At 35.8% G+C, this 27,936-nt stretch overlaps 1 protein-coding gene across 4 annotated transcripts in view; it reads left to right on the top strand.

The window, feature by feature from the left end:
- Positions 1-24,880, top strand: part of FGF12 (fibroblast growth factor 12) — a 580,425-nt gene extending 555,545 nt beyond the window's left edge. For all 4 annotated transcript variants that reach the window (XM_047875356.1, XM_047875354.1, XM_047875353.1 and 1 more), the window contains 2 exons: positions 6,137-6,335; positions 22,933-24,880. In XM_047875356.1, coding sequence (XP_047731312.1) covers positions 6,137-6,335; positions 22,933-23,051 — 318 coding nt within the window. In that variant the 3' untranslated portion in view covers positions 23,052-24,880. The remainder of the gene's footprint in view (positions 1-6,136; positions 6,336-22,932) is intronic.
- The last annotated feature ends 3,056 nt before the right edge of the window (positions 24,881-27,936 follow it).

Raw genomic sequence — 27,936 nt, 5'->3', positions numbered from 1 at the left:
GATAATTATTGCCCCACTTTATTCATGGTAAAACAAAGATTTATCAGGGTGCCTGGGTGGCTCAGGCAGTTGAGCGTCCGACTTCGGATCAGGTCATGATCTTACAGTCCGTAAGTTCGAGCCCCGTGTCAGGCCCTGACAGCTGACAGCTGACAGCTGACAGCTCGGAGCCTGGATCCTGCTTCTGATTCTGTGTCTCCCTCTCTCTCTGTGCCTCCCCCACTCATGCTCTGTCTCTCTCACTCTCAAAAATGAATAAATGTTACAAAAAATTTAAAAAAACCAAAGATTTATCAAAATTAAGTGGTATGCCCAAGACCATACAACTAGAGAAACAGAGTCAATACTGTCATTCAATTCCGTTTTATCACACAGTCTTTGCTGTTTCCTTAGAATATTTTTCTTTAATTCAACAAGAATAAATTGAATGCTGAGTATGCTGGGCTTCATAATAAGCATTGATGAGGAACATGGTTTTGGAGCAAAGCTCAGAATGTCTAGGATAGGAACAAGAAAAAACACAATACAAGAGGCAAAGTGCATTAAATAGTACAAAAAAAAAAGCAATTCTATAAGAAACTAAATGAGGGAAAGTTCACAATTACCTATAATGACTGAGAAAAGCGTTTGTCATGGTTCCATTGGATAGAGAAATAGAACAACCTGAGGAAAGTACCATTTGAGGACAGGAAAGTATGGGCATGTCAAGGAATTTGGATATGATAAAAACACAATTGGCAATTATAGCCAACCATGAAAAAAATATAACATTTTAACCATCAAATATCCTCAGTTTCTGTCTCCTTGTTCCTCATGGTATTTATATATAAAGGAGGTGAGAGGGGCCATTCAAATGAAGGTGAGAGGGGCCAAGGCTGGCACAGTTATAGGCTGACCGAGGAGGAAAGGCCTCATCCTGGGCAATGGCAGATGAAGACTGGAGGGGAGAAGCCTGAATCTGTGCAGGATATCAATGCAGAGAGAAGAGTAAGGAAGAAATTCAGTATTGAAGAGGGATCACGGTAGAGTGTGAAACTATGAGATTGGGGATCAGAGAGAGAAATTGTATAGAGAATAGGTAAGAATCAAATGAAGTGGGGAGAGGCTGAAAGGAATCCTGAACGGTTGGCCTGGGTTTAAGTGGTGTTCCAACATTCCTTGTCATCTGGATTGAAATGGGCAGGTATTCTTAATTTTCTAGGACAAGGCAAGAGTGAATAGGTATTTGAAATGTGAAATAGAACTGGTCACATAGTGGCTTGTACAATGCTAGAACAAAAACATCAGTTGTTTTTCGTTGTAAATTCTACTAAAAGAATGAGTGATCAAAAGTAATTTTGGAGCTATCAAAGGTTGTATTCATATTCCAGTGAAATCCAGGTCAGCTGAAGTTGAATACACTTAATATTTGGAAAGATTTTGGGGCGCCTGGGTGGCTTGGTCGGTTGAGCGTCCGACTTCAGCTCAGGTCATGATCTCACGGTCTGTGAGTTCGGGCCCCGCGTCGGGCTCTGTGCTGACAGCTCAGGGCCTGGAGCCTGTTTCAGATTCTGTGCCTCCCTCTCTGTCCCTCCCCTGTTCATGCTCTGTCTCTCTCTGTCTCAAAAATAAATAAACGTTAAAAAAAATTAAAAAAAAAGATTTGGAAAGATTTTTTAAACTTTTTTTGTTTGTTTTTGTAGGATTTGGAAAGGTTCTGTATAATAAATGTGGAAAATAAACATAGAAATGAAGCATTTCACATATCTATATACATGATGCACATGTGGAGATGTTTCTATTTCATCAACAAATATTTCTACAAGTCTTGCTATGTACCTACATTGAACTGATTGCTCAGGATAATAGATATGAACACAATTTATGAGTTGCAATATGACTGTTTAATCTTTCAAAGATGGAAAAAATCCTCCTTTTTATACTTGTTCATTGCTCTGCTTTAATTAGATGCACTGGATTAAGGTAATCCAGGATTTTATCACCTTTAGCTCTGAAGTCTATTCGTCTCCACTACACATTAGATTTATTGTCGTTGTGAACCCACTTGCTTTTTAACCTCAGATCCTCTTCTGAATGTCTGTGACTGTCCGAGTGTTTGCTGAAAGCTTTAGCTAATGTTTTTAAAGTTTATTTGTTTATTTATTTTGAGAGAGACAGCAAGTGGGAGAGGGGCAGAGAGAGGGGGACAGAGGATCTGAAGCGGGCTGTGTGCTGACAGCAGAGAGCGTGAGGCAGGGCTTGAACTCACAAACTTTGAAATCATGACCTGAGCCAATGTTAGACACTTAACAGACACCCCTAGATAATTTTTTTTAAACAAGTATGTATGTGTAATTTTTAGCTATGGTGGAAGTAATATATGCAGAATAAAGCTTAACTTATAGCCTAGGGCCCTGGATGCTGCAGCAGATATAAACTTCTATGACAAAAACACAGAATTAAGTGTCTAGTTACATGATTGATTGTATTTTTCTTGCTATAAATAAAAACTGAAGAAGAATAATGAGTCGGAATTTTTGTAAATTCTGAAAGCTTACAACATGCTTCCACATCCTTCGTCTTACTTTCCTTAAAATAATTTTATAGTTGCATATGTAAAATTCAAAGATTAATCACTTACCTAAAGTCTCACATCGAGTAGGTATGGATCCAGAAGCAAAATTCTGATTTTCTTATTCTAACTAGCTGGACATTTCATTTCTCATTACACAATTTGGGCACCTGGGTGGTTGGGTAGGTTAAGTGTCTGATTCTTGATTTCGGCTCAGATCATGATCTTACGGTTTGTGGGATGGGGCCCTGTATCAGGCTCTGCACTGAAAGTGTGGAACCTGCTTGGGATTCTCTCTCTGCCTCTCTCTGCCCCTCTCCCTCTCACACTCTCTGTCTCTCTGTGTCTCTCTCACTCTCTCAAAATAAATAAACTTTAAAAAAACTAAAAGAATGATAATAGCAACTGTATTGTAAATTTTTAAATGTACAACTTCGTATTTATGTTGAAATTATATAAATAGTGTAAAGGTTGCACTTAGAATGATTGTCCAAGTTTGCTCAGTGTTCTTGTTTCCATCACTATTTCTAGAAGTGCCTACACTAAGCTTCTGACATTTTTTTCCACCTGAAATGTTTTGCCCTAGCCAGGTATTAGTTGCCTTATTTCTGAACTCTGACTCTGTAGCCCCTTGGAATGACATTAAATGGGATACTCCACTTGATTTTCCGTTTCTTTTTTTTAATGTTTATTTTTGAGAGAGAGATAAAGAAAGTGAGAGAGAGAGAGAGAGAGAGCACGAGAGGGGTAGGTGCAGAAAGAGAGATACACACAGAATTTGAAGCAGGCTCCAGGCTCTGAGCTGTCAACATAGAGCCCAAAATCGGGCTCGAACTCTTGAACTGTGAGATCATGACCTGAGCTGAAGTCGGATGCTTAACCAACTGATCCACCCCGGCACCCCAACTTTTCATCTCTCATTCGGACCTGAGTGCTGTGTCTGGGATCCCCCTTCACCAGCTCAGAAGTTCAAGACCCAGTCCCTGCCTAATGCTATTCCTGGCTCATGTTCCTGCCCAATATCCTGGACTTTTACTGTTTCAAGAACAGACTTTAAACAATTGCAAAAACAAACAGAAACCTCGTAATTCATCATTTACTCAATCAAACTGTTATTTTTAATCATGTATACAAGACAATGTAGTAATTATCTTTGATGGAAGTGGGTTTTATGAGGTTGTATAATGGCTAGTCTCAAATCAGCAGCCATCACTTCTATCTAATCTAATATCAAGATATTTCCATCTCCCTCCAAAAAAGACAAAAACAAAACAAAAACAAACATACAAAATTCCTCTCTTCTCATTTACCTGACCCCCAGCTCTCGGCAACCACTAATCTAATTTTTTTGTGTCTGGATTTGCCTATTCTGGATATTTCATATAAATGGAATCATACAACATATGGCCTGTTCTGTCAGCTTCTTTCACCTAGCATAATGTTTTTGAGGTTCATCCATATTGTCACATGAATCAGTACTCCACTCTTTTTTGTGGCTGAATAATATCCCATTGTATGGATGTACCACATCCTGTTTTGCATTCATTCATTGATAGATATTTGAGTTGCTTCCACATTATGCATAATGCTGCTGTGAAGATCTGTGTACCAGTTTCTGTGTAGACGTGAGTGTCCATCTCTCCTAGATATGTACCTAGAAGTAGAATGGCTGGATCATATGGTGATTGCATGCTTAACTTTTTTGCAGACCTGCCAAACTGATTTCCACAGCTGCTGCATTGTTTGCATCCCCACCAGCAGTAGATGAGGGCTGTAGTTTCTTCACATCCTCACCAGTACTTTTTATGATCCATCTTTTTTATTACACCCATTGTAGCAGATGTGAAGTGGTCTTTGTCTTTCGTTTCTCTGATTCTTAAGCCAGTACGTTTACTTAAAATTGAGAGTGTCCTATGGCATTATAGTGTTATTATCAATATAGTATAAATAGATATGCATATAAATATTATAAATATATGTCAATAATATATATTATCTATCTATATTATGTATGTGTAGATTACACATATACACATACATAATGTTTACAACCACCTTTCCATTTCCCTTCCCATCTTTGTAGTCTCACCTTTTTGCTCTGTAATTTTAGAACCATTTTAAATTAAGAAAGCGTCTTAACCATTGTCTTTTTTGTCACTGAAGGCCTTCACCAGCACCCATCGACATGTCACTGTAGTTTTCTGCAAAGGAAGCTAGGGGACTAGTCTATCACCTAGAAGGACATGATTTCACGCAGCTTTAGTCCCACATATTCCTCAGTCACTTAACTACAGGTGTAACTGCATGAAACCATTGGGGCCTTACACTTAAAGGGTTACAAGGAAGAGATTCTTCCAGCACATCACAAAGGCAGCAGGGATGATTGTGAATCTGTTTTGCATATAGGATTCTTATTTACATATAGCTAAAGAAGATGTTATCACAATTGTTTTTCTTCTGCTTATATTAGAAGGGGAGGAATTTCTTCTCTCCATAGAATATATTTTGTCCATTTGACATGTTAGGATTTGATTTTATTGTATTGGTTATAAAATTTCATTGTAAGTCACTAAACAAGACTCAGGCAGAAAAGGTGATTTTGAGAGGCAGCGATTCTAAAAGCAATAAATGTGAGTTCTGGCATTGGTACAGTAATTTTTTTTTTTTTTTGGTGTAACTCGGAATTAATCATATAACCTTTTGGCTATATCACTTACTAATTATGATGTTGAAATAGAAGATATTTAAGATTCCATCTTGAATTCAACTTTTATTCTATGTTTCACTGAAGATCACACAGTGTAGTGGTAATATTTTTTTCTACTGCTTATCTCTGGGTGTTTTGTTTTTATACCTGAAATTTCAATTACTAAATTTAAAAAATGTTACAGAGATGAAAGGGAAAGTTACTGACATTAAGCAAAGAGGTAGTGTACTGGTGATTTAATGCAACAAGTTTTGACTGCATAGTAAATTTGTGTACATATAAGGTACACAAATGTGTACCTATGAGCCTGCGGGTGCTGTGGTTGTATTTGATTTTGATTCCCAGAGATACATTTTATATGATAAGGATCACTAAAATGTGCAATAGTCATTCTCTTAAATTTATAAAAGATTTTACTGGCACCAGATCTGGGCACAGCTTTGAATGATGTTAGCCCAATGGGTGATTCAAACCTGAATAGTTGTCTGTGAAGGAAAGTTTGTCTAGAAAGGAAATCTTGGGATGCCTGGGTGGCGTGGTTGGTTAAGTGTCTAACTCTTGATTTCAGCTCAGGTCATGATCTCAGGGTTATGAGATTGAGCCCCACATCAGGCTCTGTGCTGACAGCACAAAGCCTGTTTGGGATTCTCTCTCTCAAAATAAATAAACTTTCTAAAAAATTTTTTAAAAAGAAAGGAAATCTTGCCTCTTGATTTTGTATGATGAATCTTTATAACCAAGTACTATCGGAAATTATGTGCTATTGCCTCTGATTTGTTCTTAACAGAGAACCTATATTCCAGGTTCATTGCATTTAAGCATATGCTAGTTAACTTTTTAAATCCGTCCTTTCTTTTGTATCTCCTTTTCTTCTGCAGGATGTTTTCACTCCAGAATGCAAATTTAAGGAATCTGTATTTGAAAACTACTATGTGATTTATTCTTCTACACTGTATCGTCAGCAGGAATCAGGCCGAGCATGGTTTCTAGGACTCAATAAAGAAGGTCAAATTATGAAGGGAAACAGAGTGAAGAAAACCAAGCCTTCATCACATTTTGTACCAAAACCTATTGAAGGTATGAAATGAACTTCTTTTCTTTTTAGACCCTGATCTGTGTGTTGATGACAATTTGGTTCCTTATCCCTTGCTCAGTGGAGTTTGCTTGGAATGCAACAGATCCAAACAAAGTTTCAGAAAACACAGTGGTACCTCTTCCTTAAAAAAAAATCTGTTACAAATGCTTGGCATTTATTTTAAAAACTGCTTGACTATAGAAGCTAGAAAATTCCTCCAAGTAGAAAAAAAATAGTGCTAGCTACCATTTGGCAGGTAATTTCCTTCTTTGGTGAACACAATGATTTCTCAAGCTACATTCTTGAAAAACCAATCATGCTATGATAGTGCTGTAAAGTTTGCAAAAAGCCTTTAGAAATATGCTTGTATCCTAATCTATACATCTTTCTAAACAGATCTAACAATATGATGTATTAATTTTTCTTTGTATTTTCTAAGGAAAGGAGTGTTCTATCTACTGTGATCAATAAATATTTACAATATTCAATTTTATCCTTCTCAGTTGAGGCTATAACCTCCTTTCTCATGATCATTTAATATACTGTTCACTTATTTCAAATTGGTTGGTGGAATAAATAATTTTATGCTAGGTCACCATTTTTGGTGACTTGTTCCTTAGGTAAGATGAGATATACCATTGAGGTAAACACTTTTACTGAATTCAGCCAAGCTTTTTTTTTTTTTTTAAACTCTTTTTTTTTTTTTCAACGTTTATTTATTTTTGGGACAGAGAGAGACAGAGCATGAACGGGGGAGGGGCAGAGAGAGAGGGAGACACAGAATCGGAAATAGGCTCCAGGCTCTGAGCCATCAGCCCAGAGCCCGACGCGGGGCTCGAACTCACGGACCGAGAAATCGTGACCTGGCTGAAGTCGGACGCCCAACCGACTGCGCCACCCAGGCGCCCCGTCAGCCAAGCTTTTTAATACAGCCTAAGAAAATAGCAGTGACCTAGACGTTTACCAATAACATTCCTTTCTAAAAGTCACATTATTAGTCATTAAAAGAATTAGTTCAGCCTTCTTGTCTGAGAAAATGAGGAGGCTGAGGCAGTGCATTGCAATTCTGTAACTTAGCCAGGCTTTCAATGCCCTATCTACAAGATATGGTCAGGTCAAGCAGTGTAGGGTCACAATGTCTGCTGCATAGTACCTATGACTGTAACAGTCAACAAACATTTGTTCAATCGATACTGTGTTCAAAGCACTGGGGGAAAATGTCCCTGGTCCTGCTCAAAACTCTTCTCACACTTTGTACTTTTAACTACACAAAACAGAACTTTCCTTCTTATACTCCTTTTTCACTGTTTGGGGACATGTGTAGTTTTTTTTCCCAGAGGCAGAGTCCAAGCCAAGGCATTCTGACTCCAGCAAGCAAGCGCTACATCTCTGTGAAGATGGATGAAATTGCTTGCAGTCTGAAGTCTGAAATGGAACCTCAGCATAGCATAATAAGACCCTGGCAAATGCTTTTGAATAAATGTATTCCATTCGCTTCTCTCCTTTTTTAATTGAGAATATACTTGCTGCTTAGAAATAAAAGGCTTTTCAGATTCATGGAGCTCTTCATGTTCTAAATATTGTTGACAGACACATGAAATTGATCAGTTCTCCCATACCTAGTTTGGTTTTTATTTTAAATTGTAGTTATTTATTTTGAGAGAGTGAGACAGAGAAAGAGCAAGCGGGGGAGGGGCAGAGAGAAGGAGAGACAGAATCCCAAGCAGGCTCTGAGCTGTCAGCGCAGAGCTGGACGCAGAGCTGGAACTCACAAACTGAGATCATGACCTGAGCCGAGATCAAGAGTGGGATGCGTAATTGACCAAGCCACACAGGTGCCACCCATACCTCGTTTGTAATTTGATACCACTGTTATGATGCAAAAATAAGAATGCTTTCCCAATGATTCTTCATGCAGCTGTGCTTTATAATATCAAATGATATAATTATGTAATAACCATTATTATCAAAGATATGTACACCGGAGGTTTTGTTAGGCATCAAGAACTGTGCAGTGAGAATTTCTTTCTCCTCACTAGGATCCCCAATCTGTTCATGCCACCACTTTATTACTACGATTACTAGTCTTACTGCATCTATGTGCAATTTATCGTTTGCTAGGCAGGTTGTATATGTTACATTCATTAAACCTCACAACAGCTTTATGTTATTACCCTCATTTTATAGATGAAGAAACTAATATTTCAATAACAAAGTTAGTGAGCCCTGTCCAATCACAGGGCTAGATAAATACAGAACTGAGACTGCAGTCTAGGAAGCCCACTGTCGAAACCTATACATCTATTCCCTGTACTCTACTGCCCTTTAATCTGAAGGAAGCCTATGGATATGCTAATACTTAGAAAAGTCAGTGATAGCAAAGCAGAAATGTTATATACCATGGCACAGCTTGAACGGTAAGCTAGCTCCAAACCATGCAAAATGGAGAAAGGTATACATGATATGATGAGATAAACTCGTATTGGTAAATAATCAGATAGGATAGTTATGGGAATGCCATGCTAAAACTAGGCAAGAAAGAATTGAGAATACATCATTTTTTTTTTTTTTTGCTTAATTTTAACAGGCTCCATTTCCTACTCTGCAAAAAAAAAATTTGGAGCAGCTGATTCCTAAAGTTCTTTGACAATGACATTGTGTGCAGTCTTTATAAGACCTTAATTGTAAACCCATGTTCCTTCATGGAACCTAGCTTAGGACTTATAAACAAAATGATTCTAAACACATTTCCTTTATTGAATTATTGAATGAAAAAAGTACAATTTTATGAGCTATTTCCATAATGGATGATTTGTGATTTTGTTTTATTTTTTGCTTTTTGTTTTTTGGGGTTTTTTTGGAAGCAGTAGGATGAAAAACATTCTAAGCCGTAACTCATTGTAAAGAAAGTCTTCGGTAAATTCTTCCATACATCGGTTATAAAGCACATAACTAGAAGACACTTTCAGAAAAGAAGGAAAATGATGGCTTCATAAGAGGCTGTCCATATTGATGGCTAACCAGAAAGGTTGTTAGTTATTTTTAGTTTTTAAAGGAATTTTTGTAAAGCTGTAAACCTACCACTGTATGGTTACCAACAGAGTCCAGTACTATGGACTGTAAATGTCCTTTTAGGAAGGGAATTGGCCACTGATAGAGGAAAAGTCAGAGGAGGTTTGTTTTGTTTTTCAAATAGCTGTCTTTTCCCCACTTCCTGATGATGATATCATTTTGAATGTCATGATTCCCAAAATTAAACTCTGCCAGTCCCAGGATCTTTAAATCCCACACTGATTACATGATAATAATTACCCACCAGCCCCTTTCCCATCATGGCCTCACTCTCCACCCTTCGTTTACAACACAGGCGGTGTTAATGAAGGGTTGCAAGGGTGTCTGTTCAGACAGATGGATGGACTTGATATTTAAACCCATTATATGTACACTTGCACGTCAACCTTTACTTTACGTGGGTCCCCTCCCCTGGAATTTAAGACAACAGCATAGGCCTCATGATTCCCAATTTTGCCCTTTCAGAGCATTGTTCACACAACAGATAAGTAACTCCCCCAGATTTAAATTGTCTTGGTGGTAACCTCCCCCTTTAGCTTTAGATACAGCAGCCAAATACTCATTGACAAAGAGCAAGATACAATCTCCTTTTCTCCTCCCTCCTCCAAGAAGCTCATTACTCAGCTCCTGCAGGTGGTTGGCATTCAGAATCTAGTTCCTTCCTCCTGAAAACAATGTGTGCATTTCCAAAGGTTTGAGCTTCATGAACTTAATCCTGGAGAGAGAAATATGTTTCTAAAGTAAAATTAGTAAATATCAACTGAGAATCATTGCAACAGAAATATTAAACTGGAAATAAAGGAACATTTGCTGATTTCCACCAATGTATTTTCAAGTGGGGAGACAAGACTAACAGACACACACACAGGTAAAATTATCCGTTTTTCCTGTTATAACTGTTGACTTAAGCTAATAGAACCTGATTTAAGTGCCAGAAGTATAATGTAGATCAGTGTTTCCCAAACATGAGTATCTGAACCATCTGAAGTGTTCAAAAAGCTATAAATTCTCAGGCCAAGTCTCCGGAGTTGTTCTGATTTTATTGTCCAAGTGATTATGATGGCAACCAGGATCAAGACTTAGTGTCCTAAACTGAATTTGGTGATTCAAGGCTTATTTGGATTAAATCTAGATGTCCAAAGGCAATTATTTAAATTTATTCAAATTATTGTGATCAGTATATTGGACTAACGGAGTAAACTGTCACTCTGACACCATGGAATTAAATATATCAAACATGTCACATTTTGCCATTTCCTACTGCTATTAAGATGGCTGTAATGGGGCGCCTGGGTGGCTCAGCCGGTTAAGCGTCCGACTTCGGCTCAGGTCACGATCTCGAGGTCTGTGAGTTCGAGCTCCGCGTCGGGCTCTGGGTGGATGGCTCAGAGCCTGGAGCCTGCTTCCAATTCTGTGTCTCCCTCTCTCTCTGCCCCTCCCCCGTTCCTGCTCTGTCTCTCTCTGTCTCAAAAATAAATAAAAAAACATTAAAAAAAATTTTTAAAGATGGCTGTATTTTAGTGCTGAGTTAAATTAGTATACAGAGTAAGTTAGAGGTAACACCAATTATCGCACTATGTCAACACTGAGAAAAAAATAACCTAGTAGAAATCAATTAATCAAGAATAAATGTCTAATTCTTCTGATCAAAATTTTGCCAATGATTTTCTAAGAAATTTTGAGAAAATGATTTGCCCTCTTAAACCTCAGTGATCTCTGAAGATGAAGTTGATTATAAATGCCATCTGTTTCACAGGAATAATATGAAGATTAGACATTGTAAGAAAGCTGGATATCCCAAATCTGTCAGATCAATGCAAAGTGTCTTTTTCATTTTCTCTCAGAAACTGGACATAGTGTTATTGGGTTATGTACTGGGTAAATGCTGTGAGATGTGGTATTCATAAAGGGATTAGAGACAGTGAAAGTTGAAATTTGGAGGGAAAATAATCTCTTCAAGAACTCTATAATGGGGTACCAAAGAACTGAACAAATCAGGGGTCCTAATGCTTTAGACCTCTAATTGGGAGAATACTAATAGCAAAATGATTTTGACATTTTTATTTCAATTGCCTGGAAAGAAAACTGCTGTGTTTTCCAAAATCCTCTTTTAGACCCAACCATACTAAAAGACAAAGAAAGATGGAGGAGCAAAGGGTACCGCTGATGCCCCTGATTGTTTTAATTATAGCAAAGACAATAGCTGTAATTTCTCTCTCTCTCTCTCTCTCTCTCTCTCTCTCCACCTTTTGAGTTTTGGATCCCTGCCAGCCTGTGACACATTCTTCCCCCAAACCAGTATGACTTCTTCAAAGCAGCATTTTCCTGGCTTTGAATTTAGTCTTTAATAAAACCCTCCTGCCTCTCCCTGACACATTCTTCTTCCATATCTATCTCTCTCCTGCACACAAATGTTGCTTCTGATCTCTTTACACATGAAGATATAGATCTTTGTGTTCACAATGTCTCTTAAGTCTTTATAATAAATATTTACAGTGTGCTGGGTGAGTTCCTTTGGCAATACATCGCTTCTGAACCAGCGCTTAGAATTCTTCTCCAGTTCCAAAGGGATCCCATGTGACGTTAATTAAGGTGTGAAATTGCTTCATGTTAATTGCTCACACCCTTCCATGATCTGCTATTAAGACAATTAAATATCTTTAATGGTACATTAACTGACAGAGCAATCTAACCTTTCCACTTCTTAGAAATTACAGAGGGCCAAGGAAAATTCAATTAAATTGGTAGTAATAAGAAGATTAGTCATATTTCATCCTTCTTTGATAGAAACTGATGTAGGATGGGGGTTCTTTATAGAGTGTCATTTGTGAACTTTATCAGAAACTGGAGTTGTATTGCTTCCATTTGGAAATAATTTGTCAGCAACTACAATTGCCTTCCACACAGGTTTTCCAATCTCCCTTATAGAACCATACTGACCCTCAAAGATTTCCACCTAGTTCTCTCCATAATTACAACAACTCTCACTTTATAAATAATTTTCAGGAATCCAGCAGTAATATAAGTAATAATTAGTAGCAGCTGTACTGCCTTATATGCCATTTGTGTGGCTCGTTGTTATTTTCAGCAGGCTTCCCTAACCACAAATGATCAATCGTGTATTGATCAATTGAGTATCAATTGATAGTCACTAACACTTTGAGAGTATGAAGGTTAAGATTATCATCCCAATTTTAAACATGAGGAAACTGAGTTTAACAGAGGTTAACTAGCTAACCCAGGTTCGTATAGTTAGAAAGAGGCAAAACTATGACCACAGCTGTTATCTATCAAAGACTGCCAGAGGATCCCATAAGCTGCTGGAGGCTTGACCAATGGGTGTATAACATACAGGCAACAGTGACTTGGCAAGTGATTTCAGTGGTGTAGCAGAATAAGCCTAATTAGAGTGGATTCAAGTTATCACAGGAGGTAAAGAAAAGAAGAAAGTAATATTAAGTCACACTTTGGAGGAGCTCTGCTGTAAAAGAGGAGCAGAGAAATAGGAAGCAGTAGCTGAAGAGAAATATGCGAGTTACAGTGGGGTTTATTGGCTTGTTTGCTTAGAGCTATTACACCATATTTATAGATTGATGGGAACATGTGGGGAGAAGTGACTTTGGGCATTAGAGGAGAGATGGTCACTGAATTATACTGACCAAAGGGAGTGGGCTCCAGCATGGAAGTGGCAAGTGGAGGGCCAACTTTAGACAGGTGCAGAGAGGGTTCAAGCTCTGTAACAAGCAGGGAGCCAGAACACGTGTGAGCAGATATATGCAGGTGGGTCGTTTTCATGGTGGAAATCAAACGCTTCCTCTTCTTCTTTCTACGTGAAATACAAAACAAGGTGGTTTACTGATAAAAAAAAGGAGGAAGGAAGGGAAACGTGAAGGAGAGAGAGGGAGAGGAAGGAGAGAGAAAGTCAAGAAAAGAAAGAAGACAGGCCTATTGCCTGAGTCTGAGGAGAGTTTGAGGAGTTAAGTGAAGGGATGTAACATCCCGTGGGAAGAATGGGAGAGGAAATTGGCAAGAGAAATGCGGTAGGGTTCCAGGAAGTGCTGAGCACCCCCATGAGGACTGGGATCAAGATTTTGACTTGAGACCAGTCAAGAAAGATTTATGTGTTTGTTTTTTCTCAGACATATTGAACTATCTGATTGTAAGCCTAAAGCAGGAACCCTAGAGCTAATCACACACGAGTTTTAATGCTGATTCTGCCCTATGGTGTCCTGCAATACTTCCAGCAAACTACCCTTTCTGTTCTCTAGTTTCCTCAGTTGCAAAGCTAACCAATGAAAGTATCTCTCTTTTGGGTGTTTAAAAATAATCATAGTGTATATAAGGTGCAGATATATATTAAGTATATCTTATACTTAACATTATACTTATAATATTAAGATAGAATATTAAGTATATCTTAATATTATATTAAGATATAATATTAAGTACTCAATTAATATTAGCTATGGTTGTGAGGACACTGCTTAGGAGGAGAGGACCCACTGGATGGTAACTGCATCTGGTTTATTACAGTTGTCTGATTTATAAATAATGGCAACTTTTGAGATTCCACTTTTTTCATACTTTTAAGAAAGGCATTATTTTGGTTTGTTTCCCAAGAAAAGTTTGTAATTGATATAAATGTGACTCTTGAATGTTAAAAATTACAAACAGGGAATCTGAGCTAGTAAAGTGGCAAAGAACGCTTGCATATTTCTGATAACTGCATTTGCAACAAAGGTACCCATGAAAAGAATATAATAGAAGAATAGTAATTGGAAACCATGTCCTGGAAATCCTGTACCTAATCTTATAAAGAGGAGATGTGTTTTATTTTTGACAAGATTTCAATGCTCAGTGATATATATTAGATCTCTCTCCTTTCTAACAGTATAATCTTGCATTTAAAAGTAAAGCAAAAAAGAAATTAATAAAACAAATATTATGTAGTATTCTAAAGTTGGTAGCTTATGGTCTTGTTATGACCAAGTGTAGCATCTTATTTATGATAGCAGGACTGCGTGGCTTTCTACAGAAATATAGCCAGTGTATCTCAGGTGGCTGTCAAAATGACAGACTTCACCAGGCCAAGTCACAACGTGACATCATACAGGTGTGATCTGTTCACATTAATAAATTGAAATGGGAATTTATAGTGATTTCTGTGTCTTAAAGTAATGCATGATATGGGCTCTGCTATTAGAAACTTTGTGTGTCCTCGTGTCTGCACATGAGGAAGAATATTCTCTCACCAAATCCCTCTACCTCATTTTTACTCTGAAAGCTACAGTGAATCCTTCTGCTTCAGTGTACTGTGGATCAAGAAAAGTCAAAACATGAATAAAAGGAGACACCCAAAAGAAGGAGAAGAGACAGGAGAAGGGTGGTGGGGAGGGGAAGAAAAGAAAAAAATCGAAACATATATCAAAATGGAGGGAAAAGAGAAAGAAAACTGAAATGAAGAGTGCTAAAGAATGAAACAGATATGCTTCCCTTTTCAGAACATTATGTCCTTTTACTATTTATCCAAAACTATTATGATACCACATGTGTTAGAGGAATAATGATATGTATATCAAAAACATCCTGTGGGATAAAAAAAAAGAGCAAGTATTCTTTTTTATCCTGCTTTAAAGAAGAAAGAAGGCATGGAATGCGATCAAGAACCAATCAGAAGTACCAGGTGAAACAGAAGCAGTGTTGTTAATCAGGCATTGTATCATCAGGCACTGAACATTCTTGATAGCTGGATATTGAGACTCTGTTGAAAAAATAGTATAAAGTGAAATCAGAAGGAAACACAGTTGGAAATCAGTTCCATGCCAAATGATAGCCATTAAATCATACCCACTGAAAATAAACTCTGTATCACAAGTGTAGTCCACAGAGTCTTGGATGACACATGGGTAGATAATAACATCTCAAGTTGCCTTTATCAGAGAATTTGTGTCCAATGGTTAAATGGGCATTGGCACTGAATCTGAGTTTCTGAGAACTGTGATTGGGGAGCTGGGAAAACAAGAAATACAGGGAGTTGGATTTTTTGTTTGTTTGTTTCACTTTATTCCCAGGCGGGAAATTATTCCTCACCAAGAGTAGCTGAAGTGGGCCAAATGCATACAACAGAGGGCACCAGAAGAATCTATTCAAGAACAAAGAGGTGTTTAAAACATTGTAGAGCTTCCTAAAGCAAAATAAATCTATTTCTAATGAAATAATAGCTTATTGTAATAGAAAGTGATGGAAAAGCACTCCCCCGTAAATATCATTGTACTTTGAAATAATGCAAATTAAGAGATCAGAGGTCATTTCAATTACTAATAATGACCTGATTATCAGGAAGAGAAAAACTTAATCTTACATAATGCAGGGATTATTTAGGAAGACAATTCTGTAGCTGCAGAAAGAACTATTTGAAAATCAGAACCTAGCTGGTTTCCTAGACATGCTTCTTAAATATTTCCCACAATAGAGGCACCTGGATGGCTCAGTTGAGCGTCCAACTCTTGGTTTCAGCTCAGGTCATGATCTCATGGTTCATGAGTTCAAGCTCCATGTCGGGCTCTGTGCTGACAGCGTGGAGTCTGCTTGGGATTCTCTCTCTCCCTCTCTCTTGGCCCCTCCCCAACCCCCCCCCCCCACCAAAAAACCCCCAAAAAACCTAAAACACATTTTTTAATAAAAAAGATGAAGATTCCCCACAATTTCTTAGGAGTATATGTTTGGAAATTAATACCAGAACTCCAAATTCTAGTACTAGTAGCTATATAAAATTATTTTTTATTGTAAATATATGTGATGCTCATATATGGGGTTAGTACCTCTTGATTTGTTATTTTTTGTTTGGTTAGTCTTCTTAAGTGCTACATTAAGTTCCCCACAAAACAAAAGGATAACCCTTCTTAACATGTTAGTTAGCTTGACCAAGTGAACCCCACCTTTCAATTGCAGTCAAAATTATGGTACTTGGAGTATATCAGATATTGTGCATGTTAGATAAGCAGCAGGTCTCACATGTAATGGTGCCTCAGCTAGGTTTATTTCTAAGAACTTAACAATTGTGTTTGCAAGATAGCAGAACTCATGAAAGTTTCAGATGCTGCCAACCATTTCTTATAGAATCTGTGCAGTAAGATCAGTTTGATTGATTCTTTCTGACTAATCTGACTGGCTGTATTCAGGCCATATAAACATAGTTAGACATTTTTCCAGATAATGAGATTGAATAAATAGATTTTTCCCTATAAACTCCTGTATTTGATAGACATATTTTTTAACTCTTCATTCACTATCAAATTGAAGCTGACAGATATCAGGATAATGGTTTAAATCTAGTGTGGAATTCCATAATTCTGACACAAGTTAACCCTGCCAGGTTTAACCCTCCCACTTCTCTATCTTACCCCATTCTTCAACCAGTCACTTTTTCTTACATTACCTGCACTTCGTTTCCTCACTCTTCTTCAGTAGCCTGGCCATATCTCTAACTCCTCTGCATCAAGACTAAATCAACATCAGATAGCTATTGTGATGTCCTAATTTCCATTCAACTCTCTACCCTGGCTCTGAACAGCCTGTGATTTGTGTGCATTTCTGTGCTCTCCTTCTACACCCTGAGTTCCATGAGGGCAGGAATCAAGAGGTCATTTCTTGCAGTTGCCAAGGAATTTAGCAGAGCTCCCAGCACAAATTAAATGTGCACACGTTTATAGAATAAATGAGCAAATCAATGCTTGAACAAATGCATCTTTAGATATTTGTTCACAAAAGAGTAACTGGAATTGGAGGAGGGAAAAGAAAATGAAAAATCCATATTGAATGAAAGTGATACAACATTAGTTAAGCCAAGTTCATCCTACCAAAGGCATCCAAGATACTCTGCCTCTACCAAGTCTACATATGAATCTCGGGTCCAGTCGGGTCAGAAAATTTTCTCCACTGTCCTCCTGTAGATCAGTAATTTAGAGCGTTAGCTCCAGTCAGGACACCTGTAGAGAACAACAAACTCTTCTAAGATAGAAATGTCTAGCAGAAATATCATATGAACTACATGGGTAATTTAAATTATCTGGTATTCACATTTGAAAAATAAAAACAAGCATGTGATGTAAATTTTAATAGTATATTCAACCCAAAATATCCAAGAGATCATGTACTCAGTATGTAATCACTTTAAGACATTACTACTGAGATATTTATTCTTTTTGTGTGGTCTTTAAATTTGGTGTTTGTTTTATACTTGCAGCACATCTGAATTGGGAATAAACACATTTAATGCTGAGTGACCACATATACCAAATGGATAGTATATTAGGCAGTGCAGTTCTAGGGTATTCTCATCAGATTTTCCTCTTACCAACTCTATAACCCCTCAGTTATATCTCAGTTCTCTCTGTCTTGCTGTGCTTCTAAAACTAATACTTTTGACTATTAGGGAATTGTTGACTCTTCCTATGCAAATAGAACATTTCTGGCTTTAATAGTCATCTCTTTGTGTATAGCTTACACTCCTTATTTGTGTGTGTGTGTGTGTGTGTGTGTGTGTGTGTGTATGTGATTTTTTTAAGTATGTATAATTATTAATTGTGTTAAATAGACACAACATAAAATTTACCATTTTAGCCAAAGTAAGTGTACATTTCAGAGCCATTAAGTAATTCACATTGTACTTGTACATGTTACCATTCTCCCTTCCCCCAGCTCCAGGAAACCACTATTCTCCTTCCTGTCTCTATGACTACTTTAGCTATCCTATGTTAATGGAATCATAAAATATTTGTCCTTTTGTGTCTAGTTTACTTCACTTAGCATAATGTCCTCAAGATTCATCCATTCTTGTGTCAAATTTCCTTCCTTTTTAAGGTTAAACAATATTGTATGGTATGTATGTACTACATTTTATCATTCATCCATTGATAGATATTTTGGTTACTCCTGCCTTTTGACTATTGTAAATAATACTACTCTGAACTCAGTGTGCAAATACCTGTTCACATCCCTGTTTTCATTTATTTTGGGTATATTGAGAGGTGGAATTTCTGGATCATATGATAACTCTACGTTTAATTTTTTGAGGAATCATCATATCATTTTCCATAGTGGCTTTACATTTTACATCTCTACCAGAAATGTACAGTGTTTTCAGTTTCTTCACATACTCACCAACACTGGTTATTTTGTTTTTGTCTTCATTTTTGATAATAGCCATCCTATTACATAGGATTCATCCTATAGTGGCATTTGTTTTCATTAACCTTTTTTGGATGACATTAAGAATATTTAGTAGAGGTAAGGCCAACTTGGATCTCAATTAATATATGGATATAATTTAAACGTTGTCTGATATAAGATAATCTTTTGTTGCATTTTTTGATGAATTGCTCTTCTGCTTTTGTTAAGAACTCTTGATTAGGATTTTGAAGCCTTACATTCTCATCCTGGCTTTGCTGCTACTCACCATCTGACTTTAGGAAAGTTGCTTAGTTTCCTTTATATTTAAAAATGTGGATAAGAATTTCTCACTTTATTCATAAGGTTAATATGATTATCAAATGAGTTAGTCAATTTAAAATGGCTTTGAAAAATCTTGAATAATAGATTCATTTAAAGGATTAAAAGTTTATTTACAAGATTACCATTGTGGTTACGTTGTACATCAATGTGATGGGTTTTACATTTTGCACATCTAATGCACTTTATAGAACAGTTATACCTTCTGTTCTCTTCTTGTATTCTGTGTCATCTTTTAATTGTGTGCCATTTAGAATAGTACAGTTATGGAGTGTTGATACAACTACCCAAGGGAGCTATATTACTGGGGAGAAATGTTTTGTCCTTTCTTTGCTTTCTAATTGGATCGTGTTCTTTTAACTACATTTTCATTCAAAATTTGATTGAGATTTGTACCCCTTGATTTGTCAGCTTCTTGAGTTAGACAGTATTACAGACATCCCAGAGTCTATCAATAATAATGAAAATGAAAGCCCAAGAAACTAATCTTGTTTGACAAAGTTTTTGCTCTCTTTGTTTATACTCGCTTGTAATTCCTTGATTGACTCAAGTTTGTTTTCTTTAAAGAAACAATTATTTCTTTAAACAGAAATACAGAAATTCAAATATTTATTTGACTAATTGAAGGGGGATTTTCAGAAAACTGAGAAACCCACTATTTACTCTTCATTTTCCAACTAAGATATATGGACTAGTTTTTTCAAAACCCAGAATTTTATTTTTCCATTTAATGAAAATACTGGAAAGTTAGTGAGTAGGCCTGGAAGAAGAGCAACTTACATGCTCTGCTATGGTACTAGTGAGTTTTGTTCTTTTTGAAACACTGAAAATTTTCAGATGCCAATTTTAAAAAACCTCTTTAAGGACTTGATACCAGGATGGCCAGCAGGGTTTAGTTATTGGGAAAGTTGTCTACAGTGGTAATTGTAATGGCAACATTTCACATTGTCATAACTGAAGTATTTTATGTATTAGTGAGAAATAGCAAAAAAAGAAAAGAAAAAGAAAAAAAAGCAAAAGAAAAAGAAAAAGATAAAAAGTAAAAACAAATGCCCTGGGAAGAATCTAGAACATAATAACATAAGGAAACTAAAAACTAAGTAGTAAAATAAGAAATTTAGCTATAAAATTATTTTTAAAAATGTATTCTTTTTTAAATCAGAAGTAACATCCTTCATGTACCTTTAAGTTGGGAGTTTAAGAAATTTGCAGGTCAGAGACGCCTGGGCGGCTCATTTGGTTAAGCGTCCGACTTGGGCTCAGGTCATGATCTCACGGTTTGTGGGTTTGGGCCCCGTGTCTGGCTGTGCTGACAGCTCAGAGCCTGGAGACTGCTTCAGATTCTGTGTCTCCCTCTTTCTCTACCCCTCCCCCTCTCACACTCTGTCTCTCTCTCAAAAATAAAACATTAAAAAAAATTCAAAGAAATAAAAAAGAAATTTGCAGGTCAAAATATATTGATTATGTATATTTTTTAAAAGATAATTTTTGTCATTCTTTCAGACTCTGATTTAGCAGCTTGTAGTCAGTCCTGGGGATGTACTGGTTTTTATAGTTGACTCATTGGCAAAGTAGGAAAAGCTGTGTTTATGGCATCATATGAATAGCTTTCTGATGGAATCACTTCACTACTTCTGAGTTCCCTGTGCACTTACTTCCCTGTGCAAATATCTATACTTGCATATATAAATGTATGCTTTAATTTTGGAGATTTTAACACTTTCTCTGTAACAGAAATATAGGTAAGAGACATTAGACTTGAGGAATTACAAGATTTCAATAGGATCTTCCACATGGATCTTCTGTCTTTTGGAAAAGAAAGTAGAAACTTAAATTATCTAATGGCATCATCTGAAAATTACAGAATTATTTCTGAATTCACTTACTCTGTGCAACTTTGCTACGTAAGCCAGAGGTCTTTTGGGATGTTGGGGAAGCCATTTAGTACAATAATTGAAATACTTTAAAATCTCATTTAAAATATGTATGTAAAAAATATATATGTAATAATTTTGCATGATATATTTAGCAAAAATAGTTTATATATCCCTTTTGTACTACCTGAAGTGAGGTTCAGTTTGCCAAGATCAGCATCATCTGGGAGCTTATTAAAAATGTAGAGGGGCACCTGGGTGGCTCAGTCAGTTAAGCGTCTGACTCTTGGTTACGGCTCGGGTCATATCTCATGGTTCTCTGGTTTGGGCCCCGCATGAGGCTCCGTGCTAAAAGCATGGAGCCTGCTTGGGATTCTCTCTCTGCCCCTCCCCTGCTTGTGCTCTCTCTTTCTCTCAAAATAAATTTTAAAACATGTAGAATCTCAAGTCCACAAAAACGTGTATCAAAATCTCCATTTTGACAATATCCTTGAATGTTTCAAAAGCGCGTTATTGTTTAAGGAGCTCTACCACTGAGATGTTGCGAAAAAACCTGTCTCCTCTTCACTGAACTAGTGTAATGAGACCATTTATTATGTCTTAACTCTCTTAATCTAGTTTTGAATTTAGAATACCTTTAGCCAAAAAAAAAATTATCACTGTGTTCTCTGAAATCTGTTATTCAATATTTTCATGAAGAGATCAGCTCCTTCATTCTCTTAAACATCTTTGGACACTTCCTATATTCCCGACATTTAATCCTCATAAAAATTCAGTTTTTCGGTGATGAAAATGTGTCCAAGTTAACAGAGCTGGCAAGTGACTGAGTAGGGACATGGACCCAGGTAGTGTGGCTCCCAAATTGGTGCTCTCTTTTTTTTTTAATTTTATTTAACTTTATTTTTTTAATTTACATCCAAGTTAGTTAGCATATAGTGCAACAATGATTTCAGGGGTAGATTCCTTGATGCCCCTTACATGTTTAGCCCATCCCCCCTCCCACAACCCCTCCAGTAACCCTCTGTTTGTTCTCCATATTTAAGAGTCTCTTATGTTTCGTCCCCCTCCTTGTTTTTATATTATTTTTGCTTCCCTTTCAAATTTGTGCCCTTAATCACTGCATGACATCCAGTCAGTCATAACCATGCTCAGCTCTCCTGCATCATGGCAAAACCCAAGGGAGGAAGCTATTTGATTGGTAATAATATTCAGATTACCAAAGCATTGCAGCGATGGTTTAATGGATGGAGGGACTTAACTCTTTGTTCCTAAATCAAGGATAAAAATAATTCCCGATATTTGAATGAAATACTTCATGTGCTTGTATATAGTCACATATGTCTATTTCACAACAATATAATGAATGTTTTAATGTATTCCTTATGCTGATAGATCCTGTCTTACAAGAATAAGAACTGAATTCTTATGCATTGAAAAAAAATATTCTTTTTATGCAATAATCTAGCAACAGCCATGATAATTCACAGATGACTAACCTTTGGAGCCAGACAAAACAATAGAGGAGAGAGAAACTGTCTTACGTAGATGTGAACTAAAATTTCACAGTTGCATATTCAAACTTGAAGCAATTGGGAAAATGGCGTTGTTGATTTATTTCTCTGCCTTCCCTCCTATTATCACCTCTTATGTAGGGTGCCCTGAAAATTGGTGCAAAATATTTCAATTTGATATAACAATGTCATATTTCTTGTAGTAAGGTAAAGATTAGGAGCATGTATATAAGGATTTTTTTTTCCTGTGTGAACTAGATTGCAGACTAAGGACTAAGAAAATATCTATTTCTATCCTTTTAATGTTATGCTCGCAATGTCTCCTCTAACGCTAGATGAAAATCCTGTTATATAGGTTAGCAGACAGGTAAGACTCAAGCCTTATCTGTAAGAGAGCAGAAACCACTCTATGTCCACAGTTCAAGAAGACTTAAAAGGTTATGACCGATAAAACTAGTAGAGGGTCATTTATATCCACTAAATATGTTATCCAGTTAAAACTAGTTTTTACACAGGAGAGAAGAGCTCGTGGTGAGAGTGAAGAATATTGTGAAATTAAATTTGAGATGTTTATGGAATCCAAATTGATGTCTACTATTGTAATAAGTAATTGATGTAATTTTGCTTTTCAGTGTGTATGTACAGAGAGCCATCGCTACATGAAATTGGAGAAAAACAAGGACGTTCGAGGAAAAGTTCTGGAACACCAACCATGAATGGAGGCAAAGTCGTGAATCAAGATTCAACATAGCTGAGAACTCTTCCCTTTGTCCCTCTCTCATCCCTTCCCTTTATCCCCTCCCCTTTACCCATTTCCTTCCAATAAATCCACCCAAGGAGAGGAAAATAAAATGGCAACCCAGGACCTAGTGACTAAGATTCTGCACTCAAAATCTTCCTTTGTGTAGGACAAAGAAATTGAACCAAAGCTTGCCTGTTGCAGTTTGGTAGAAAATGCACATGCACAAAATATTAGCACACATAAAATCAAGGGAAAAAATAAATCAAAACGCCACAACATTGTGTTGTTATTAATAAAAGGCCAATTATAATGAAGACATAGCTATAATAAATGTGAAATAAAGTTATTAACTTAAAGACAAGGGTTTTGGAGAATTTAACTTAGAAATCAATGTAATACCCTAAATAACTTAAACTTTGGATAATGCTGTGATGTGTGCTGTGTTTTGAATTTGAATTTTCTTTGGGCATCTGGAATTGACACATAATTACATACTGTTTCCAGGATTTTTTTTACCATGATATTGAACATGTACAAATTATAGATTCTTCTAACACCTGTATGGTATAAGCCAGGAATCATTTAAAAGTTTAAAATTTTATTCTTGAAGTTGTTACTTAAGATTGTTTCATGCAAAGGATAGACTTCTGTTGAACTTAATGGTATTAGCTGATATCATTCCTTCAGAAAAAGAATTTCAGATTCACCTAGGAGATTATCATATTTTTATCAAAGGGATTAGTCTAGGATCTCATTTTTTTTTTTTTTTAGTCACTTAGAAAAATAAAATGTGTTCTAAGGCTGAAATAACTTTTGGGAATTCTGTGTCATTGCCATGCCTGGGCAGTGATGAATAAGTTATATGCTCTTATCATTTGGTCTGATTGTTTACATTGTACACACATTTGAGAGTAGAGGTGCATGTCTAGCTGTATTAGAGAGTTTTGTACCATCTCTTGCAGCAGGAAAGAAAGAAAAGGAGTTTTGCATGAGGAAATAAGTTTTAGGAAATTGGTCAAAGCAAATTGTAGTTGCCTTTGAAACTTACTAGAGTTTTATGTATGTAATATTTTCCAAACTTCACCAAGAAATTGGGAGGCATGGCTGTGAAATTCCTAACCTAATATCTTATGAAGCCAGTGGTTTGCTTGTTGCTGTATATCCTTGTTAATAAGTCTAGTTGACAATAAATCTGTCTCCTAGAACACAGAAAGGAACTTGATACACTGAGTTTTCAAGGGGCATAGAGAAACAATATGGAATTAACAGTTACGGTTCCAACACACAGGGCTGTGTGAGCTTAAAGCACTCAAAAAGAAAAAAAAAAAAGAACTCAGTGTAAGGACTAGGCAATACTAAAGTATTAGAAAAATATTAGGGAAGAAATAAACATTATATGATCACCTTGGAAAAAAAATAGATCTACATAGTCCTACAAATCAGGATGGTGTAGAGACATCCAAATTCAAACAAAACAGAATGTTAAAAATGTATGCAGAATTATGGATATTATCAATGAGAAGACGTAGCATGTTACTTCTCCTATAGCTCTACTGTCCAGCATGTATTGTTCCAAATATGATTCCCTAAAATATATACACTTTGCAGAAGCTCTAGGCCTTCACTTAAATGACCTTGCCATTGGTTGCTGTATTCTTTCAAAGTCAATGTAGTTCCCCCTCACTCTACACAATCATTATTCTTTAATAGTGGTTTGTGTCCTTCACCAAGTACTTAATTTATGTTATCAGGAGGTTAGCAGCAAATGAAATGGAGGAATTTGCCTTATCGGTTGTAAAGAATAAAAGTTATGCATCTAGGCACCTCGGCAAGGATTTTGAACACACCTTTGCAAAAGATATTTGTTTAACAAAATATTTTGAAAGTAACAAATAAAGACATTTAAATTAAAAAAAAAAAGAATGTTGCTCTTCTAGGAAAAGAACACACTTGTAAAAAACTTACAAATCTGGTTGTATTTCTCCTTGTCACTCTTGATTCAACTTGCTTTTAAACACACCTGTCACTTCTAGGACCAAACAAACCCCAAGCACAAAGCCTTGTTTTCTTTGAAAAAATTCAAAAAGAGTCTTCTACAAAATGGGTCACAGGCTCATTTAGCATGAAATTACTTGAGCTTTTATGGTGATACACACACACACACACACACACACCCCACAAACTCAGTAACACAATTGACAGTTTCACAAAGTGTTATAAATTACACTGATGGTTTCATTACAATATATTTAGTCTGGTTAAATATTAAGAAAAAATATTAAGAAAATATTAAGAAAAAATATGATGGCGATATGAACTGCAACACAAATCCTCCCTCTATTTTCAATGGCTGCCCATGATTTATCATCTAGATTCATATTTGTCTTCTTCCTCATAGCAGTTAAGAAGCAGGAGTCCAACCACCTGGTTTCTATATTTTTTTTTTTCATATCATTTAAGCAAATGTTGACCACAGTAACTGTTCAGAAATTAGCTTTGCCTTATTTACAATTAACTTTGAAGAATTAACTGGAAAGCTCACCTTTCTTTTACATATTAACTTGACAAAACCTGTAGTTGAGAGCATAGGGTGAACGTTTGCTTAACTGCTGCTTACGTTTTAGGTACATAAAACCTTTAATAGAAAAAATCAGTATTCGCGGTCTTAGTTTTTTTTTAATTACCAAATACAAACATATAATTATCCTATTTCTTCCAAAAATATGAGCCAGTTTAAATAGTTTGTTTTCCAGGCTTCTTCCAAGTAAAATAATTCTTTGATTTTTATCGTTTAAATTTCTGGGTCTCAATTCATTCATCTCTTAAGTTTCTATAAGTCAAATAAACTCTTTTTTTTCATCCATTGGGATATTCTCAGGAAAAATATAACTTTCAGTAAAGCTTTGTAATTGACTATGTACATATAAGTTAAGATGTGTTTATTCCAAGAGTCCTCATTGTAACATGCTTCAAAATCAATGGGCTTAAGAATGAAAACAATACTTTTGAGAATCTCAAAACAGTTCTTTGGTCAATATACTTTACTTGATTTTTAAGCTAGAAGTTTGAGGTATGGAAACAAAATGGTGCTGACGTTCCATTTGCTAATTCAGAGACTTGTGCTTCAAGAAACTGGAGGACAGAAAGCCATCCTGTACTTGATCACAGTAATAGTTTGGGTTTTGAATTTTACATATGAATTTCATAGCACATTTTTAGCCACTATGGATTGGCACAATAAAGAGACATCAATTTGATGTAAATTGTGATGCTTTATGGGCCTCATTTTAATCCAGGTAGCTTTTTAGAAGGATTCTTCAATTTAAGAAATGACACTGCTGTAGATAGGTATTATATGTATGGATGATTGTCCTGTGGTGCCACTAGCAAGAGATGAGAATATTAAGACAGAAGTAAAGAATGAAGAATGACTTATTATGTATTGGAAATTTGAAGGTCCTAATTTGGGACCACTGATTTCTTGACAAAGAAACTTAGCTACATCAACAGTAATTTTTTTAAACATGGACCCAGAAATAGCAAATCTACTATTCTACCTTCATGGCTTAGTCTACAAGGCCTTGCTCTGAGAAGGTTTCCCATGATGTTACTTAATTTCATCTGCACAAGGTGAAACACACTCAAACATAAAAATCCCCTGCTCATTTTAATATCATAAAAGGCTGAGATTATGTCTCTGTCATAAAATTGTAAATAGCATTTTTTAACTCAGAGTCACATTTAAAACAGTGGATTGTTCTACAAATATATATGTGTATATATACATATGCTTCTGAAATAAGGATATATAGAGTTTTTATTTGACTTGTGTTCTTTAGTCATAGCTAATCAAAAAATAAAGAGGTTTGAATGCAAAACTTTATATACAAATGTATATTTCTAATGGTAATATAAATTGCCACTTTATAATAAAAAAAGGAACAGATGGAAATAATTTTCAAAGCACATGCTCCTTCAGACTTAAGTGATTCTGAATTCTTCTTTGATGTAGAAGTATTTTGTTTTGAAAAGTTATCTTAAAAAGCTATACTTCCTGATCCAGATTCCATGATAAATCATATCAGATTGAAAAGTTATGTTTGAGGGCAGGAAAAAGATGCTAAATGCAAATCTTTATTTTTCAGGATTTTTCCTTGCAGCCCAAGTTAAAAATTCAATATTTAAAATCTAAATTAAGTGAAAATTATTAATATTCAGAGATGATATATTAAGCTTCAGTAACAGAAGCAAAATGTATTTAACATACAATAGCTTTAAAATAATTTCATAATAAAAATTACATCACTAGATGTTTTATTAGTTGGAAAGAATTAATGTTTCTTTGTCTTTGCTCCAAGCACAACTTAAAGACAGTGGCATTCATTTTACTTAAAGTTGTTTAAAAGTCCAAAATACACTCCTATGAATAGAATTGGTATTAGCTCCATTATAAGATTAAATGTTACAATTTTAAAAAATTATTGACACTGAAATGTTTAATAAACATGTTGTATGAGAAAATTGAACAAATTAATGTTTCATTTTTGCATTAAAGCACAGATTATTCAAATAATTGTTTTTTGAGATCAGATTTGTAAAATGTTTATATATCACAACCTTCCTGAAGTAAAAAGCAATTAAAATCTTGAGATGCTCATGCATGTAGACAAAATACTTGCAATTTTTTTTTAATATTAAACTTCTTTGGGAAGTCAATGTGTTTATCTTATAATCTGTCACTGAAAAGGTGCTATGCCTTATTTTAAAAAAAAATCAAAATTAGAATCATAATAAATCAGCTTTTTTATTGAACATCATAGCCAAAGCAAAAATTACTTGCTCAATATGAAGTTACTGGTGGTAAACTTAATGTTTTACTTTTTCAGGGTTAAGA

The sequence above is a fragment of the Prionailurus viverrinus genome, chromosome C2 (assembly GCF_022837055.1).
Source record: "Prionailurus viverrinus isolate Anna chromosome C2, UM_Priviv_1.0, whole genome shotgun sequence".
Classification (NCBI taxonomy): domain Eukaryota; kingdom Metazoa; phylum Chordata; class Mammalia; order Carnivora; family Felidae; genus Prionailurus; species Prionailurus viverrinus.
The sequence above is the reverse complement of the archived record's forward strand: the minus strand, read 5'-3'. Positions and strand labels throughout refer to the sequence as shown.